The 19806-nt window shown below is 41.6% G+C and overlaps 2 protein-coding genes across 7 annotated transcripts; both read right to left on the reverse strand.

Moving 5' to 3' along the window:
• Positions 1–239: 239 nt before the first annotated feature.
• Positions 240–4498, reverse strand: zgc:162816 (uncharacterized protein LOC571260 homolog). 2 transcript variants are annotated; one of them, XM_046051929.1, is made up of 10 exons: positions 4381–4498; positions 3702–3857; positions 3485–3614; positions 2629–2779; positions 2358–2538; positions 1514–1632; positions 1281–1407; positions 1055–1117; positions 867–972; positions 240–783 (listed from the first exon to the last, which is right to left on the reverse strand). In XM_046051929.1, exons 2-10 carry the CDS (start codon positions 3845–3847, stop codon positions 694–696), a joined length of 1113 nt encoding a protein of 370 aa, XP_045907885.1. In that variant the 5' UTR covers positions 3848–3857; positions 4381–4498; the 3' UTR covers positions 240–693. The 2 variants fall into 2 exon arrangements, with proteins under 2 accessions (XP_045907885.1, XP_045907886.1); XM_046051930.1 differs by having other exon boundaries at positions 3702–3884; positions 4381–4493.
• A 657-nt stretch (positions 4499–5155) lies between these two features.
• On the reverse strand, positions 5156–19067 carry LOC123972167 (collagen alpha-2(VI) chain-like). Of its 5 annotated transcripts, none has more exons than XM_046051458.1 (32): positions 18880–19064; positions 16482–16573; positions 16217–16317; positions 15954–16097; positions 14696–15058; positions 14591–14611; positions 14428–14493; positions 14234–14332; positions 14092–14118; positions 13933–13959; positions 13785–13829; positions 13534–13587; positions 13391–13453; positions 13201–13263; positions 13049–13102; positions 12925–12960; positions 12764–12826; positions 12576–12638; positions 12396–12458; positions 12254–12316; positions 12097–12147; positions 11912–12010; positions 11759–11821; positions 11507–11542; positions 11365–11410; positions 11122–11274; positions 10899–10993; positions 9723–9904; positions 9441–9619; positions 9311–9349; positions 7101–7435; positions 5156–6174 (listed from the first exon to the last, which is right to left on the reverse strand). In XM_046051458.1, the coding sequence occupies exons 2-32, from the start codon at positions 16555–16557 to the stop codon at positions 5911–5913; spliced, it is 3033 nt and encodes a 1010-aa protein (XP_045907414.1). In that variant the 5' UTR covers positions 16558–16573; positions 18880–19064; the 3' UTR covers positions 5156–5910. The 5 variants fall into 5 exon arrangements, with proteins under 5 accessions (XP_045907414.1, XP_045907413.1, XP_045907412.1 ...); XM_046051457.1 differs by having other exon boundaries at positions 5156–6177; positions 16482–16569; positions 18880–19063; XM_046051456.1 differs by having other exon boundaries at positions 5156–6177; positions 18880–19063.
• Positions 19068–19806: the final 739 nt, after the last annotated feature.

Below are 19806 nucleotides of genomic sequence, written 5' to 3' on the forward strand. Positions count from 1 at the left end.
AGTGGCCAATCAGAACGTTAGCTTCGGGGAAAACCACAGTTCCCAAGATGCACTGTAGTTCGGTCGCTTCAAGGTTTGATAAAAATGATATATTACATTTTTATACTTTACTGTTAGAGATAACATGTGGATATATTTGATTACTTATTATCTTTAGGAAACCTTTTTTTTTAGTGTGCATGAAAAGTTATCTACAAATGTGAGACGTAGACAAATTTACATAAAGAGAGAAAAATAAGTGAAATTGAGAACAGCAGTTTTATTTATTCAAACTTAACCACCACTAGTGTTCAAGACAGTGGTAGTGACGGCACATTAGTCCATAAAAGTATAATGAAGGATCATTTTTAACATTGGCATGAAGAATGCCTTCTACTTCATCAGACGTTTTTCAAAACACTGCATGATATTAATTAAATGATGACACAATGCAGTCCTAAAGCTTTCATTTATTTAATAATGTAAAACCATACAAGTATTTTCTCTATATTTATTTTCCTATGTTGCTTCAGATAAAACATTTATGAAAAATACTTAGTGTTATTTAATCAGTAGTTTTGGAATACTTCCACACTTATATTTGTGAGTATTCAGTCACACTTTAACATCAACTACATGAGAAGTCATTTTTCCAGTGTTCATTTAGCTATTGTAACAAGGTCATGTATGATGAGTGAACGGGTGGACAGCTGTTCACCACCCGCGTGTTGGTGTCCACTTCCCCACCAGACGGCCCTCAGAGTGCACATGGTACACGGGGTGCATCATCGCAGTTGCACACGACTGGGAAAACAAACAGAGAGAGGGTCAAACAAGGAGACTGACACAAGCTGACACTAAGCGTCACTCCAGTGAACAGTACTAACATGGTGGGGGATTAGTGTGAGCAGAGAGCCCAGAGGGTATTTGTTGTAGTCCAGCGGTCCTGAGATGGGCTCCACTCTGCCGTGTTCCTGTGTCATAGACAACAATCTGGAGGGAAATATCTTTCATCAGAACTTAATTTACACTTAAGTTTAGTATTGAAACTGAAAACAAAAGTAAATAGCATTACTTGAGGTTCGGGTGACCTTCAATCATAGCATATCCTGTGGGAAGTTTTCCAGCTCCGTCTAGACTGAGAGTAGTTAGCAAAAACAGGGTTTAAAGTAAATGTAAAATCGTATATCAATTGAGAGGATTACATTAAAATAACTAATTATTGTGTCAGGTTAAAATGGTAAACAGGCAAAGTCAATTTTGCTAATATAAAACAGGGTAAACAATACGGGTGAAGGTACCTGAGTCCACCCCATCCACAGTCAATCAGGAGCTGGTTCCTGTGAGGACAGTGTCCGATGACTCTCGTCAAAACCTTCACAGCCACATCCTCCAGACAGCACGAGCCAATCACAGACTGCTGCACGTCTAAAAGACAGCAAGAAAATACATTAACATCATCATTTCCATACGCTAATTTCAATTGGAAAACAGTATACGCAGTGCGGCACTCTAATGCAACTACATCACACACCATAGAAGACATAGTTTCCAGGATGCACCTCGCTGAGCTGCGCCATGTCTTTGACCGGGTGGCTACAGGAAGGGGTGGAGCCAATGCTGGACTTACAGGTGATGCCAGCAGCCTTCAGTCTGCCCCAAAACAAACCCAGAATGTACAGAAAGATTCTATCAAGACAGCATTTCATAAGACATAAATCTAATAGTTTATTTACTTGTTGAGGTCTTATAATGTGACAATACTGTGCATTCACTGAATTTAAGTGCAACAAGCTGAAAACACTGACAGAGTATTACTTTAAAAAGTTAATATGACGAACGTGTTTGCCTCTTGACACATGCAGCAACATTAGCATTCATGAAGTTGTGTTTGTGTTCATTAAATTAACATTCACTCTCCTTTTAGCTCTAGTTTGGTCTCCACCAATGGCCAGAGAAAAAATATCTGGCTCTTGAGCTGCTAAATGGGTTAATGCGTTCACCAGCTAGTTGCTAACTGTCTGTCTGCTGTTTGGCGCGTAGTGTGTGTTTATCAGAGCTTTTTCATAAAACCTGCTGCTTCTGGAAATGAGGTTGTTGAGACTGAATCAAAACAGTAAATTTGCAGCTGGAAAACAAAAACACTGAGCCAAAAGATGCTAAAACGCTCCATAGAGCCGAGGGGAACTGCAGAGTCGGCCAAGTTTATTACTGCGAGCGACGCCTTTCACATTATATGTAGTCACATACATCGTATATAAAAATACTGATTTGAGCAGCTGAGATATTTTTTTTTGTATTTAACGATTCTATGCTCCAGGTAACATATGACATGATTGGCCTCTAGCTGCATTTGTCTTTTTTTCATTTTCACATACTTTTCCATGAACTGCAGAGTCAAACTGGTGGTTTCCTGGGCCACAGCCTGTATTTGCTCCACTCCTCTGCAGTTGTAGGTGTTCCCACAGTGAGCGTACACGCCTATTAGCTCCACGCCATCCGTCTCGACAATAGCCTGAGCCAATCTGAGCGCCTCAGGTTCTGAGTGCAGGATACCGGCTATGGTAAAGAACAAACAGAAGATTAGCAGGTGCTCGACCCCTATGGCTCAGCACCCAATGATGTGTCCTGCTTTCCCTGTGCATTTACCTCTCCCGTTACCACAGTCAAGTTTCAGCCAGACGTGCCACAGCCGACCGTCTCTCAGTGGTCTCTTTATGAGCTCCTCCAGAGCATGAGGATGATCCAATAAAACTTGAAAGAGATCCAGCCTCTCTGACAGTGCTGCACAGCGCTCCACCTATGAGCACACAACACACACACACACACACACGTTAGTGCAACTGGTATTTGCAGTATGGTTGGGAGATACGACCTAATATGAACCTGACACTGTCACTGATAATCATTTCATTCAGTCATTCAGTAATTGATTTGCTGGTAACAGATTTTTAGATTTTCTTGATTTTAGTACAGTAAGTAAACCATTTTTCATGGCTGGCATTTTTACTTGTCACAGCAGGAGAAGCAAAGATGTAATCAACATTAACAATGTTGCATTCCATGCCATGGTGTTTACAAACAACAGAGCTGTCATTAATTAGTTCAATTAACTAGTTGCACCTTTACTATGGTGAGTAATGTCTGCTGTGAACTATTTCCCATCCATAGCCTACAGATTACATGCTTCCAATATCTTTAACCGCTTATCTTTTGCATGGTCATGGGAACTAGCATACAATATGTAGCCTACTATATACTAATGCAAACTGTGACTTTAGAATTCACAAAAACAAAGCCAAATGTTATTTCATACTTGTGTTTTTAAGATATTCATGGAGCTGTTTCATCACAAATTGCGAGTTATTTTAATGATATGCAACTGTGAGCAGCTCCTTCATTACGTTTGCATACTAGACTGAAACTGAAGACGCTAAATGGAATTTATGCAATCAAAGAGTGCATATAAAGAATGAGCCTTATAAAGTGGGTGAATTGAGAGAACCTTATCAAAGGGAAGTGAGTATGCATATAGGATGTCATCAAAGCCGTAATCGGCATAGAAACAGGCCTCTGCCAGTGTGGAAACCACGATGCACCTCCGTGATCCTCCCGTCATGATGTCAGCACACTCACTAGACATGAACATGAATACACAGACCATATCAGTCTCCCTTATATAACTGGCCTGCATGAGTTAGTGTGTGTGTGTGCATTTATACATGGTTTTGTGGGTCTTCATGTGTGGCCGAAGCTGGACCCCCAACTTCTGACAGCGTTCAATCATCCTCTGGGCATTTATCTTCACTTTGTCCAAATCCACCACCAGAGCTGGGGTACACAGGGTAGAGATGGCCTCTCCCTCCATACTGGCAGCACTAGAACCAACAGGCACACACCAGATACTTCTCATGCAATTAAATTATTGTGCATGACCGGCTCCAACTCACATACTAGTCCAACTGTGACACCATTCTTATGACAACTAACAGTACCTGGATATAGGTGCATGATGTGCTATAGGCCTAATTTATATATAAGACACCATTATATGACTTTCAACCCTCCAGTTCTGTGTAGGTACACAATGCCTGGGGTTGTGTAATGTAGAGACCTTTGAACTATACACCAGTGTGTTCTTTGTTTAAATAACTACTTTTCCAGTGAATACATAACAACCTTAAATAAAGCAATGAATTAATCAACCTAAAATACCCAAATAACCCACCGTTTGAAATTACTATTTAACCAAACAAACGTGTTCACAAATAGACAACGTTTTAAATTATGTGTTGTTGTTTTTAGCAATACCCTTAATAAATTCTTCAAAACATCTCAGCGAACATTAATAGTAGGCTATGCATGGCGCCAGTAGGCTATTTATCATTATACAGGACTTACCGTTTAGCAGCTGATTCTGATTCTCCCCGGCATTGCGGGATAATGTGGTCACGTTCCTCTTACGGTGTCCTTGAGTGTTCAAACCTCTTCACCGGAAACGGCCATTCACTGTTGTAAAGCAGTGACTGGATGAAGTACTCAGATATTTTACTTAAGTGGAAGTAGCAATACTACAACAATACACGCCTGTATAAGCAACAGACAAAAAAATGCTAATAAATGACCTAAAATAATATCATTCTGCTTTCTGTAAACGCTTTGCCTATAATGGATCCATGAACCTTATAAGGCTCAAATATTTTTAGGTCGCAAATTAAACATTCTCACTAATATTCGTGATTTTATGTAAAACGTAACTATTAGCATCACAATATAGCCTACTTAACTTTTTGTACTTAACACCCAGAGTCTGCAAAGTGACTAAAAAGCTGTCAAAAAATTAAAATTTAATGGAGTGAAAAGTACAATATTTGCCTCCAAAATGTAATGGTGTTCATGTAATGGATTAGTTTAAATCAAAACACTGTTGCTGCTTTGTATTTCTCTGTACAGCAGAGGGAGCCAGTTTCATAAACACCCATTTGTACAATTGATGACATGGAGCTAGGAGAGATTTTCTTTTACAAGATTAAAACAGCATTGCAGAAGGGGGAGATATGCTCGTGCTACCTACGTTTTCCATACTTCTTGTCTTGTCAGTGATTGAATGACAAATTGCACATGGATCAAAAACATTAACACACATTTAAATATCTTGCAAACACAAAAGACAGTGTTGGGGTCACCACATTAGGCTTTATTTGGACTGTTAGAATGTTTACAGATTTAGTTTTTTTATGCCTGTCAATGTATATGTAATTAACTGTGTGTGTGTGTGTGTGTGTGTGTGTGTGTGTGTGTGTGTGTGTGTGTGTGTGTGTGTGTGTGATTCTTGTGTGGTTGAGTGTGGGGCATTTATGTGTGATTCTTTTGCTCTGGAAAAGATATGTCTGCTTGTATTTATCCCCTGAACACAGTAATTACAGCATAACATGATGTAAAAAACTTCTCCCAAACCACTCAGATGGCTTTGTCCTTTATTTCTACTTTAGCACCTTTAATGTAAATACTGACTTTGTGAAGACAGAGAGAGATAGAGAGAGAGAGACTGAAAATCAATAGAAAATAAAACAAAATAAAACCTACAATTTCTTTCGTAAATATTCAATAATCATACACCTCTCCTCTTGGACACTTATGGGTGTCTTTGGTTTGAATGAGAACTACTAGATCAATCAAATTACAAATGATATTGTATGTGTATTTATGTATATGTGTTTGTGTCAGCTGGTCCTACATGGATTGCTTTGGCTTTTGTAAAGGAATCTTCACCCTTAACAACCGGATATGTAGCCGTTTCAGTAGATCCAGTAATGATAATGACCACAGAGGTTTGATGATGCCTCTGTGTGTGTGTTTATGTGTACACTGAAGGCCCTTCTTTCATTCTGTGGATTCTAATTCTATGGTGTAGAGCGTTAAAGTTCCTCACTAGCATATCCAGCGGACAAAACGCTCAAAGAATGAGGGTTTGTTCAACATGGCGTAATCATCTCCTCTAAAGATGGCAGACGAGTCCCCTAGCGACACCTTCTGCAGCACCTCCTCATCTGTGTCTTTTCCCAGGGCAATCACTGTCGGAACGCCTTCTGCTCGCCTCATGGCAGACACGCCCTCTTCTAGCTGCTCGCTGGCTGTGATGCCATCAGTGATGAATACAAAGGTCAGCTCAGCGGTGGCACGAGCCTTTTTATCCTGCTACAAACACAACATGCAATGTTACACTTTTTTGCTCTCTTACCATCAGCTAGATGAGAGGATTGATAACTCACTCATATCTGTGTGTTGAAATGGAGATTGAGCCAGAAGGCAATTAGCTTAGCTTAGCATTAAGGCAGGAGGCAGGATAAAAAAATACCTAAATATTAAAATCACAAATTGACACTGTTATTTCTGTTTGTGTACAGATAAAACAAATGAGTTGATTAGAGGCGTATTTCTGAGAACCAGGCTATTTGTTTTCCCTGCTTCCAATCTTTATGATAAACAAAGCTCCTGGCTTCAGCTCCATACTTAAAGAAATAGTTCGACATTTTGGGATATACGCTTATTTTCTTTCTTGTCGATAGTTATGTAGATGAGAAGATTGATACAACTGGGCTAGCTTAAACAGCTAGCTTGACTCTGTCCAAAGGTAAAACTTCCACCAACTCATTAATTAACATGTTATATATCTCATTTGTTTAATCTGCATGAAAACAAAGTATATAATGTTGTGGTTTTTCGTGGTGGGTCATATGCTGGCCTAAATCTTGGTTGGTAGCTTTGAAGTCACTGCATCTGGTCCCACACATAACCCCTGTTTAAAAACATATTGATTTTACACTTCAGTTTTTGTACAAATTAAACAAACAAGAAACATGAAAGTGAGCATTTAAGTTGCTGGTAAATAGATTGTGTCACTTTTGGACAGAGCCTGGTTAGCTGTTTCCTCTTTCTTCCAGTCTTGATGCAAAGCGAAGCTTATTTTTCTGCTGGCTGTAGCTTAATTTTTTACAGTACAGACATTCAGTCGATCTTCTCATCTTATCAAGAAATCAAATTTCCAAAAATGTTGAATTATTCCTATACATGTTTCTGTTCCTGCCTACAAATCAAAAACAGGTGTATGTGTTTGTTACCTTTGGAATCACCAGATTGTTGACAGCATGGATGATGGCGCTGCCCAGAGCAGAAGAGGAATCCATATAGGACATAGATGCCAGCGAATCCGAGATCACTGTGAGATTGTGTGTGAGAGGGAACTCCACCTTCTGTTCTGTAGTGCTGCCATACTGCAGCAGAGCCAAGCGGGCATTCTTCTTGTCTGAATCGTTGTTTGCCAGGGTGAGGCGGCGAGCCACATTCTCAATGAACTCTTTGGCCCTGCGGTGGTTCTCCAGTCCCATCCTCTCAGAACCATCCAACAGGAACACCACATCCACTGGTCGCTGAACACAGCTAGCCACAGCAGGCTCTGGAACAGACACACACATACATAAAGTTGGTTAAACATGGTGTTCAGCAAGTTACAGCTGGAACACAGATGCTCAGAGGTCAAAGCCAAAAAAAGATATACAGTAACACTGTGTGCTTCAATACATGCTAGTTGCAATCCAATACAGCTGTCTGTCTTTAGTTTGCGCTAGTTTTATTATCTTGAGACATCATTAAAACATGAATACATTTTATACAAAACAACATAGTTCACATCAGCAAGTTGCAGTCAGATGCTAACATTTGGTTAAAACTGCTCCTTTTCCTCTAGTCATCCTACTTAACAAGCCAAGCCACATGCAAAAACATGCACCAATCAAGGGCGTTACATACACTAGTTCTTTCAAGTCAATTGACCAAACATCCACATATACCAACGTCTGACTCATATACAGTATACTGTGACATGTATAAAACCAGATATTTTCCACATGTAATGGCCTTTTCACCAACATGAGTCATTCACAGAGTACAAGAAAAAAAAGAACAGGCCGTAACCATGGATATGTGCAAAACAGCAAAAGAAACGTCATCAGAGTGATTTAGCGAGCTTGTGATTCACAGTGGAAATGAGGCCTCATCAAAGAGCCACTGTACACCAAACAGGAGCAACACGAATGGCTCTACAGACCAATCTGCCTCCAACAAATGGATGACATTTGCTTTCCATGTGAATGGAAAACATCCCTCCACTAACGTGGAAATGATATGTATCATAATGTCTAACAGACATACTTTTCTGAGAAATAGCTCCATGTACATTAATTCAGAAATATTCTACGAAGAGAGAGAGCATCCTGAATCAACATTTTGAATTTTGACCCATCACATATTGTAACCATACATAAGGCTGCACTGAACTGATAGCACAGGACCAGCTTGATATCATGCGATTCTTTTGCATTAGCCCAGGTGTATATTGCACCGGTAGAGTAAAAAATGCCCACAGTTTTAATGAAATCTGTTCTAATTCCAGCAGTAAGCTCATTAGTTATTGGCGTCCATAATGGCGAGGTAGCATGGTTAGCATATTAGCATTAGCAGAGTCCTAAGGCCTTCTCTGGGTCTCCCAGAATGTCTCCATAGACATATTTGAAGGAGTTGATGAATAGCTGGGTCCATTGCTGCCTGTCCGCTCCCTGGGCGAGTTTGGCTCTCTGGGCTGTGTACGCCATGGTTGCAACGCCAACTCCATACTGCTGCTCACTCAGGCCGTTCAGCAGGCTGGCCACACCCTCCAAAGAGGTGGGGACCAATGAGTGGCTGCCTTCCTCAGCCAGTGGCTTCCAGGGGGGAGGGGCTTGCCCCGCAGTTACGCCCCCTCCTGAAACAAGTGGGCGGAATAACATTGTGGGCAGGGCCCCCAGAAACGACGCATGAACACAGCCAACAAAAATGCCGGAGGTACACAAAGTTGCACTAAATTGCAACATGGGCTCATGTGTTGGGTTTACAGGCATATTAAATAATTGCACCATAGCTAAGTAAGTAAAATGATGCAACTGTAAAAAAGTATGTTTTACCTCAGTTTAAGCCACAACGCGTTTAATCCTTAACATAGCTTAAAGGCGTCATTATGCTTCAAACAAACCAGTTGGTACGAAGCTTTGCCCGAACAGAGTGCCAGAGTGTTAATGCCTGTTCTGAATGACCACACTCAAAACCAGTGCGAAAAGCCTGCTGTCATAGAGTCTGGTGCTTTTTTAGATTCTGTTTGAAAATTATACAAGCACTTCCTTTGAAGCATATTGACACCTTAATAATGCTGGTAACCTGGGCCTAACTGCTGAAAAAGCATGTAAAATCTAAAAATAAAAGAGGACACTAAGTGATACGTAACATTTTAAAATCTTACCTGATTTACAAGGGAGATCTGGGCATATGATGACAGGATCTATGCAAAGATAAAAAAAAATGTCAGAGAAAAAGGACCTAAACAGCTCCACATAGTTCCCTAGATGAACATACTCCCTTAAAAAGTGTACCTGGGCAGAGCACGGTTTCAATTTTGTCAATGAACTCCTCAGCTACCAGGTCTGCAAAGCGCCTCATGCCCAGCACCCTGCCATCCTTCTGGCAAGCAATGCTCTTCAGGCTCTCATTCTCCTCGATCTGGTCAAACATGTCTCCGATTCCAATGGCACTCACATCAACACTGGGATCACTGCTCACATGCACAAGTACACACAAATACAAGCAATGAGATAAAATACTTTTCTCCTCCACATATTCTAAATATCAAAAAATACAGTCCCATTGCCAGGCACCTGCAGAGGTAGGTGAGCAGCGAGTCATCATCTCTGGGGTCGAAGCGTCCGTCAGTGATGACAACTACAGTGACGTTGGCTTTGGCTCTGCGGCTGTCCCTGATCAGGTTGTCGTAGGCATACTTCAAAGCAGATGGAGTCCATGTTCCTCCAGCGATCCACTCCAAACGCTTCACTGCATCCTGTATAGTGGAGAAGACAATGATGTAGTACAGTAATAGATGATGTGAGGTACTGAGTGTAGCTTCTATAATTTTTTACAAAGGTCAGACTGCAGCCATTTTGAATATTTGGATTGGTTCTGTACAAAATAGTTATGGCTGTGGACGGTGCCAAAGTAACTTTAGAATATATCTTGTACTATATAATGTGTTTATAAGACTTGAACTCATGAATGGAGGCTTCAGGGAGACCCAGCATTTACCAGATTATGTAGTTAACTATGTTGTTATGAAGTTATTATGTATCTTTGAAATGTCAATAAATATCCTTCTGGAGTATTAGGATCCATCCATTTGGTTTCATAGGGAATCTATAAAAAGATAAATTTGTATACTGTGTCCAGCAGCAAGCTTATAGGTTATTGGCATCCATAAAGACATAAATGGCAACATAGCATGGTTAGCATATTAGCATTAGCAGAATTCTAGCTTCACAGCTACCGTTATTCTTTCCCCCACCTGTTTTGCGCTGGAAAAAAAAGCAGCTGTATGCTCTTTCAGGTTGTTTGCCATTTTGTTATGTTCAAAATGGCCGCTTCCTATTATGAGTTGGGTCAATATGAACTATCAGCTGTGGGTTAATACATATTTGGTGCTCTGTGGAGTATTTAAGGCAGTATGCGGGAGTGACTTAATGTGAGTTTTTTGTTTTTTTTGACAACATGGATTACATATATAATCTGCAGCCTTTTTCTTTAATGTGGTTCTACCATCTGTTGCATCCCAGACCATATGTATTTGTATGTCACAAAGATATAGACAGAGGGACATGTACACAAATGCAAGCATGAAGAGAATCATCTACCTCATATGTGACAACAGTACATCTGATCTAACAGCCCATCAGCCTCGATTAATTAAGAAAAATCTGGACAAAAGAACAGTCTGTGCTCACCCTAAAAATACACTTGAAAGTTGCAATGCACATGTGTTTGTGTCTGTCTGTGTGTGAGACCTTGAAAGCAGACATTGAATCAATCTTGGGGTCGTTGAGCCGGATGGCCTGGAAGGTTCCACTGTGACTGTACTGAACAACTCCCACTCTTGTGCCTGGGAACACAAGAGATCGTGTTTACACCAAGTTGGCAGTCATCTTGTAAAGTTGTTTCATTGCACAGACTAGCTGTTAAGTAATTAAAGAAGCAAGAGAACATGTGCATCAACAAATACATGTCTACCTGTATCTGACTGGGGGTCTTTGGCAAGGGAACCCAGTCTGTTGATGGTGTTGATGACAAAGTTCTTCTCCAGGGTGAAGTTAGTCAGACCCACTGACTCTGAGCTGTCAATCACAAACACAATGTCCAGGGCTCCGCAGCGTTTCTCACAGTCTGCACACAAAAACACACACTTTGAAAACCTGACAACCTATCAGAGCGTGTTAAGATCATAAATGGCAACACTGTGGTAGCTAAACTCACCGCAGCAGCCACACGTTTCCCTGATGTAGTTCATGACATCACATTCCTGCAAGAAGAAACATTATCGTTAATTCATCATAACATCACTGTTTTTCTGTTGATGTGTCAGTGATAAAAGAGTGGTTATATAAAATGTTCTCACAGTGAGGCCGGGATCTCCCTCAGGTCCAGGATCTCCCTGTAGAGGAAGAAAACACATAAAATCACATCGTGCCTCTCAGCTTTTGTCCGGTTTGGGACTGCCGTCAGATAATGCTAATTGGTAATAAGTAAACATGAAAACATCAGTTTAGGTTTGTTTTTCCTTGCCGGATGCAAATGGATGTTTACTTCTTCACTATGTCGGTGACTAGGAAAGCACCTGTATGTGGGATTTTCATTGCAGTATACTTACGTCACGTCCAGAGTCTCCTCTTGGTCCTCTTTGGCCAGGTTCCCCTTGAGTCCCTGGTTCACCCTGTTGTAAGCAGAAAAAAATTGCAGTGTGTTACTGCACTGTAAAAACACATTTTGCTCATGACAGCATGCATCCAGCTACGTTACTTACTCCCTCTCCCGGAGTTCCTTTATTTCCAGGGTCACCCTTTTGACCACAGTCTCCTCTGCCGCCACGAGGTCCACGGTTGCCCTTATTTCCTCTGTCACCCTGTACAACAGAGTAAAAGTCTTGTCAGCCAAGTGTTTCACTCTGGCTAGCAAATGGTACGGAGACGAATTTCATGTGTACGTTACCGATGGTCCTCTTGGCCCAGGATAACTAAAGCCAGGTCTTCCAGGATCACCCTGAATGGAGACAATAGAAACAGTCAAGACAAAGAACTGCAGCTAGATACCTGAAAAAAGTCCAAGGAAGAGGCTTACACACTAACACATACAAAGAGATACATACCTTTGGTCCAGGCTGTCCTGGTTCTCCTCTTGGTCCAGCATCACCAGGGTCTCCTCTGGTACCCTATAATACAAGCATTGTTAATGTAAGCTAGATGAGGTAATGTAGATGAGGCACTTTTTTATGCCCAAATGTGACCTACATTTTTCCCAGGCTCTCCTGCTGTCCCCGGTGGCCCCCTGGGCCCTGGCAGGCCATTATCTCCCTGATCAGAGAAGAGAAAGTTGACAGTAGGTGCAACAAAAGGGGGTGGATTAAATAGTTTAAGGGTGTATGGTGTTTATATAAACATATGCAAATTAAAAATAATAATACTCCTCACTTTTGCTCCTTTCTTTCCTTCTTCACCTGGAAGCCCTCTCAAGCCCTCTGGCCCCATTTCACCCTGAAACGTAAAATCAGCATTGAGCCCCCTAGTGGTGGAACAACGTATCTCAATGAAAGACACATTTCAAAGTTCATAAAACTTGAATGTTTCACACTTGCATGATTGCATACATTAACTCATACCTTTTCTCCCTTAACTCCATCTGGCCCTTGACCACCCTTTTGCCCAGGTTCTCCTCTTCTCCCCTAGAACACAAGAACAGTTAGAGAACCAACAAATCAAAGCCAATGGAGGTGAAGCATGTTGGGGAACATTAGGTAATGGGGGAATAAGGTGTTCTTACCGGCTCGCCTCTGCCTCCTGGAAGTCCTTGGGCTCCCTAAGAAAAGCATCACGCAGGTGAGCTACATGATGCATGAAATGAGTGTGTGTTTAAGTGTATTTCTGTCTGTGGCGACGAAACTTACTTTGTTTCCTTTTTGTCCAGGGAGGCCAGGTGATCCAGAACCTCCCCTCTCTCCCTGTGGAAGAAGCACAGCGTTTAGTCTTTCAACAATCCTCAAACCTAATCTTTGTCCCAGGAAAGAACAGCTATCCCAGTCCCTGTGTTCAGGTTCACCTTTGGTCCAGGCTCTCCAGACAGGCCAGGGGGGCCAGGTCTTCCAGGACGACCGGGATCACCCTGAAGGCAGGACACAAGCCCACACGCACAAACACATACACACACACACACACACACACACACAAATCAGGCAGAGTTTAATCACAGGTTTGAATGGCTGATGGATTTTAAAGACAAGACCATCTACCTTCTCTCCATCGGTTCCAGGAGGACCACGTTCACCGACGTCTCCGGGGTAGCCGTCAGGACCCTACAAAGCATCAAACATGCACCATGAATAGGCCATAACATAACGCAACATGGATGAACTGATCTTTTTAAATGTCATACTCTGTCGCCTGGGTCTCCTTTGCAGCCGGGAGCGCCAATTCGTCCAATTTTACCCTGGGAAAGAGAAGATAAAGGAAAAAATTGTATTACAAAAGAAAAACTACAGCTTCACTTCGAAATCATCGAAAGACATCCACTATTTTATAATACAGTCACTTTCAGTGAGTCAGTAATCATTCTAGAAATCATTTTGTTCCCTAACATGTACACCAAAACTTGCTTCTCAAAATTCTGCCTTAAACAGCACCCACCTTCTGTCCATCTGTCCCATTGCGTCCTGGGATGCCAGCCACGCCCTAATGACAAAGAGAAGAGACAATTAGAGTAGATAGACCAACCATTTAATAAAATGAATGATAATAGATCATTTCTAATTTGGTCAGACAAAAAAAGTCCTACCTTTTTCCCCTGAGTTCCTATCTCTCCCTGTAGGCGGATAGAACAACCATTTTATGTGTGATTATAATCTCAGCAATTTATTGAAATTGTCACTATTTAAGACAGTTTTAAGTCATGCAATGATGAAGTTGAGACACACAAAGGAAAGTAATGCCTCACCTTTTCGCCTGTTTGCCCTGGCTCTCCCTATAGAGAGAAAAGGAAGGTCATTTATTACAATATAGACACAAATTAAAATCATTTGTCATTCTGTAATTCAGTGAATAATGAATAATGTTGAGGTCGATATTCAGTGTCCTACTTTGGTACCAGGTTGACCAATGGGACCCTCGATACCGGGGTCTCCTGGGCGACCTCTTCCACCTTTCAGACCTGGTTCGCCGTTGTCTCCTTTAGCTCCCTGCAGTCAACGAGTTAAAAGGAGCAAATATCTGAGAGGATGAAAGTGACTAGGGTGCAAAATTCTGTTTCTGTATATGTGTGTGTGCCACTCACTTTTTGTCCTCGGTGGCCTTTTGGACCGGGAGGCCCATCCGTCTCCAGACAGTCCACACTGTAACACTGTGTAGTACAGGAAATTAAGACAAATAGTCAGTATTGGTACAATGGGTACAAATAGTATAATCTCTCCGATCATAAGTTGAGCGTGCATTCTTACCTCTACAAATGCCAAATGTTGCTGTGAAGACAAAAATAACAAGGTGTGAGCAGAAGAGGCATTGATCATCTTTTATGTTTCTCTGTGGGCGTGTTTGTGTGTTACCATTGTCTTGATGATGCGGTTAATGGTGTCTTCTTGTATGATGGCCCTGCCCTGGCTTAGATCCACAGCCATAAAGTCCCTCCTGTAGACCGTCGCAGGAGAGTTGGCGATCTCCCTGAGCCCCGTCTCTTCAATGTTCTTCGATGCCGCCACGACAAACATCCGGATGCCCTCGTCACGAGCTTTCTCTGCTGCCACTTTGATTCCCCCGCACGGTCTTCCGGTCACATGGCCGTCTGTGATGACCACAGCAAATCGGAGGGCCTTGGGGTATGTGGGTGAGCGCAGCATTTCCTGGGTCATGTTGGTGAGGGCGCAGTCGGTGTAGGTACCCTTACCCAGGTAACTGATCCCCTTGAGACCCTGGAAAGAATGTGATTTGTTAATTGGATAACCAATTAGGGAAAGAATGCAACTGCCCAGGGACCCTAGACCCTCAGGAGCCCTGAGGGTATCAGGCTCAATCTGTGTTTTTTAGTTAGTGCTAATTTAACTAATTGCTTATTATAAATTTAAACAATATAAGACTAGAGGTAGATTCTGCATTTTACCTTATCTTCAGTTGCTGCGTCTTAATCAAGTTTTAAAGGAACAGTTTACAGGCAAAGATTTAGCTAAGAAGATCGATACCACTTCTACGTCTGTGGTAAATATGCTTCAGGGTCTTGGCCAATCAGAAGACAGAATAACGTTTAATAGTACAAAGCTACCACACAGGAGTCACAGAACTACAATATAGGGCTTTAAATGCAATATAATAGGGCTCCTTTAACTGACTGAAATAACAGACATGCAATAAAGGTCCTAATTGAATCAAGATCCTTGCAATTGCACAGTACGCATCTTAAACCACCAAGCCACAATGACTATACATCTTGCAGTTACCTGCAGTTTTTTTGCTCTATAGTACACAAGAAACCACTTTTAATCTCTTTACGTTGTGGGGACCCAAAGGGAATTTTTGCCCCTGGGCCCCAAAGCAGATTAACACAGCCCTGCAAGACATTGGTGTTAGTGTTAGCTAAAAAAACACCCATGTCATCAGTGATCAGTGGGGCAGCCTTCTTCCATGTGAAACTTCCACTGGGCGTGGACCAGAACTTTACACATAATATCTAGGATAAATATCAAATACCTCTAATTCATAACTTGGTTAGGTACATAAAACACCCAAATGAAATCTTAACAAACTATTTAATCTCCAACTTGATGGTTACCTGTTAAATTTTTGTACGCGTGTGTGTGGGTGGACACTCACTGTGATGAAATCGTTCTTTGATGCAAGGCGACTGAACACTTGCTGTGTCTGGGAGAAGTGTAGTCCACCAATCTTCCAGTTGATCCGCACAGCACCTTTTAATTCAGCATCTTCTAATTTCTGTGCAAATTGCTCAGTGAATTCCTACAACAACAAGACACAACACATTATTTAACATTTCTAATAATCACTTCGAAATGATGACACTATAAAACAAGTCTATTCTGAGTTGAGGTATTAAAACTGCAGATAAACAGGGGAACCTTGATGCTCTCCACCAGCGACCCAGGGGGCGGCTCCTGCATGGCAATGGTCTCAGATGTATCTATGGTGAAGTACACATCTATGGGACATTCATGCTTCTCTGGAGGGAAAAGACACACACAACAAAAACACATATAAAACCTCCATGGAAAATTTCTATGCAATCAACTGTTCCATGTTATGTCACCAAAACTGTGTTCACATATTTACACAACATGTTACTGTGGCTGAGAAGCAACAAGGGTTCACTTTTATGGCACTCACTCTGGCACTCTGTTGTCTGTCCGTGAGTGAGGGCTCCAAAAAGAAGACAGAGCACGATGACCTCTAATCCCAGCATCTTTCTCTGCTCCTGTCTGACACATAAAGGCACAAGACACACAACTGAGCCCACAACATCTGTATGTTAATTTCTCACTTCGTCTCTCAAAATCAGTACAGTGAAAATAGAATTTGTGGTAAATCTACAAAACAAAAAATACAGGAAAATCACAGGAATGTAAACACGTACTGTACGTGCCGATTTTGGACCCTAAATCAAGAAACAAGGAAACTTTTTTGAATAACCAGCATTGTAATAACACTTTTCTGAGATGTAATCAACCTAATAATATATTGATTGATCATCATTCCACATTATATATGATTTTTGTCATGTAGTGTTGGCTGATGCTAAAATCTAGATGCACCTGGTATCAGTTAAAGGGAAATGTATGAAGAACAGTCTACTGATGAGAACAAAATGGCTGCCATAGTTATGTAATAGGTTTGAAAGCATGACATGAGTTGAACATGGCTCTTTTTTCTTGTGTTTGTGTTGGAAATGGAAACAACAGAAGCTAGAAAGAAATGACAAAATTCAACAAAGGCTGACATTTGCCTTTCTGTAGGTATGTAGTATTCATGCCCGGAAGCCGGCCTTAACATGCTGCCACACTACAGCCATCATCAATGGAAGTTCAGTCAGATTCACTAACAGGCTTGACTGAGTGTTTGAAGGACTCACTGTTTGACCAAATAAAACCTGCAAGTCCATGGCTGAAAAATGGAACCAATTATCTTATCTAAACGTAGCACATCGCAAACATTTCTTTGGGTGATGACAAACACATGAACAGAATCTGGTTGTATATGACAGTAGAAAGCATGCTGCTGATTGAATATAGCAAGGCTCACATTTCGTTTTAAACCACATGATTTCACAAGGCCTCAGTCTGCCGCCCTGCAGAGGCTTTCTTTTCCCTCACAGTGAACCTGGCTGTCATGGACAGATTAATTCGGTAGAGGGCACATTGACCTGTTGGAAATCTGGTGATGGAAATGTAAGTAAGAATACGCACCATGTACATTTTGACAAGGCAGGTAATCATGCAGGGTCTGTTTTAAGGCCCGTCTTATAATAGGTATGCATATTCCAAAACAAATGTGCAATTTTTAAAATGACCATAAACCAAGCAACAAACAGAATCTTATTTTGTGGCTTCAGGGCCCCTGAGGGTTGGGCACCAGTACAGTGCCCACTCTGCTTGATTAATAATCCAACCCTACCGGCTGTGCGAGAAGGCAAGGCCTCTGAAAGGCAGCGGATTACTCTCACATTCACTAAACACTCAGTCTGACCCTGTTAGCAACATGTCAACAAAGTCAGGTTTAGTGTCTATTCATCCCTCTACATCAACTCCAAACCTTAACCAGCAAGTGTCCACCACTTAACCATCTGCCAACTCACGTACACTGCAGCATACTGCATTTTTACACTGTGAAAATCTGCAAGTGGAAAAACAAAAGAAAACCTCTCCTTCTTGAGAAAAACAATTAAAAGAATGTCCAATAATAATAATTATATAGCACACTTCATGCAAAGATACAGCCTGAAGTGCTTTACAAAACAAGATCAGAATAAGGATAGGTAAAAAAAAAAATCAATATATATTTATAAATAATAAATAGCAAATACGTTAAAAGAAACAAAAAAATAAGCAAAAACCACATTCAAAATAAACAAATAAGGGAAGAGTACTTTTTGGGACATAAAATGAGAGGCAAATCAAATTTTCTGTAATCAAATGTCATCCTACCAGTGGAACAATTAGCCTTTAAATTATCCTTTTGTTTTCAAAAGAAATGAAAACTAATTTGGAGTAGCTAAAATCATCTCACACATGCTGGCAATAATAAAATACAACAATATTTTAACTTCTTTACAACATTTAAACTGCACACATCAACAGACTATCAGCCACGCGCTTTGCTGTGGCTCCCTCTAGCGGACAGACAGCTGTAAACTGCGGAGGATTCGCCCTTCTCACTCCTCTCACAGTACTGATTGCGAGTCCTCATAGCTTTTCATCGCTGCAGAGGTAAATATCGCGCAAAAAAATATGCAGCGATAACAGCATGACTGTTAGAGCCCGTGCTCTATTTAGGGTTATTTCTTGGGCAACTATTGTGTGGATTTTGAAGGGTTCATTGCTTGTTCGTGCAACAGTTTGGTGTAGCTAAGAAAAAGATCATTTCTGTTGATGAAGTTTTAAGACATGCAAAGAGATAGAGAGCGAGAGCGGGTGAGCGCGTGAGAGACAGAGACACACAAGGGGAAAGAGGGAGATAGAGAGAGGGAATGAGAGACTGGCACATTGTTGTGCGTAAAAGTGCAGCTTACCCAAACTCTTTCCAACAACTTCAAAACTTCGTGAGCAGCTGATCCTCTGTTGATTATCTCCTCATCTCAGCAGGAGGGAAAGCCGAGAAAGTAAATCGGGATAAGGGGGGACGAAAATGAGAAATAAAGCCCTGGATGCGCGTTTACTTCCCGCAGAAGAGCCCTCCGTTCGCTCTCCTGTCCCGGTCCAGCCCCAGCGACAAGATGTGTTCCCTCCTCCTGCAGCCCAGTGTGCACTGCAGGCCGCTTGGAGGCGCCATGGCTCCGCAGTAACCCGTGTGTGCGCGCATGCGCGTACCCGTTTGCCTGTAACAGCATTACTGCCATGCACCAGTGAAAGAGGATGCCAAAGTGCAGCTTTTGAACAGATCTCTCCTCCAAGACTACTTAAACTCCACAAACAAATAGTAATGTCTGTTTAGTATCAGAAGAAATTACAATTTTAGAGATGTGGCCCTTAGTGGAACACACCCTGGGGACATGCCGGGCTTTAAAGTTCCTGAGGTTTTAACAGTTTATCTCACACATGTTGCGAGAAAGAATGAAATAGAACAGGATAAAGAGCAGACTTACTCCCCCCCCCCCTCATAAACACACAGACATACAAAGGGCCCTCATTTGTGTCTGGTGGTCTGCTTGCAATTAGTAGGCCGAGTGAGAGGAGTTTATACTCCGTGTAAACACTGACAGACTATCCATGAGTGTGCTCACCATGTTTATACCCATGTAGGTGCTTCAGCCACCCGTTTGCCTATTTGTATGCATTAACCGCGGTGTGTCGACATGTTGGGAGGTCTCCCTTTTACAGGATTTACCATGTCTTTACACATCTGCACAGACACTTACTTTCACTGTGACTGTAAAACATGTTTCCTCATTGTTGCTGATCATGTGTTGGCTGCAACAACACCAAGTGCCAATTTGCTG

The sequence above is a fragment of the Micropterus dolomieu genome, linkage group LG06 (genome assembly GCF_021292245.1).
Source record: "Micropterus dolomieu isolate WLL.071019.BEF.003 ecotype Adirondacks linkage group LG06, ASM2129224v1, whole genome shotgun sequence".
In the NCBI taxonomy this organism is placed as follows: Eukaryota; Metazoa; Chordata; class Actinopteri; order Centrarchiformes; family Centrarchidae; genus Micropterus; species Micropterus dolomieu.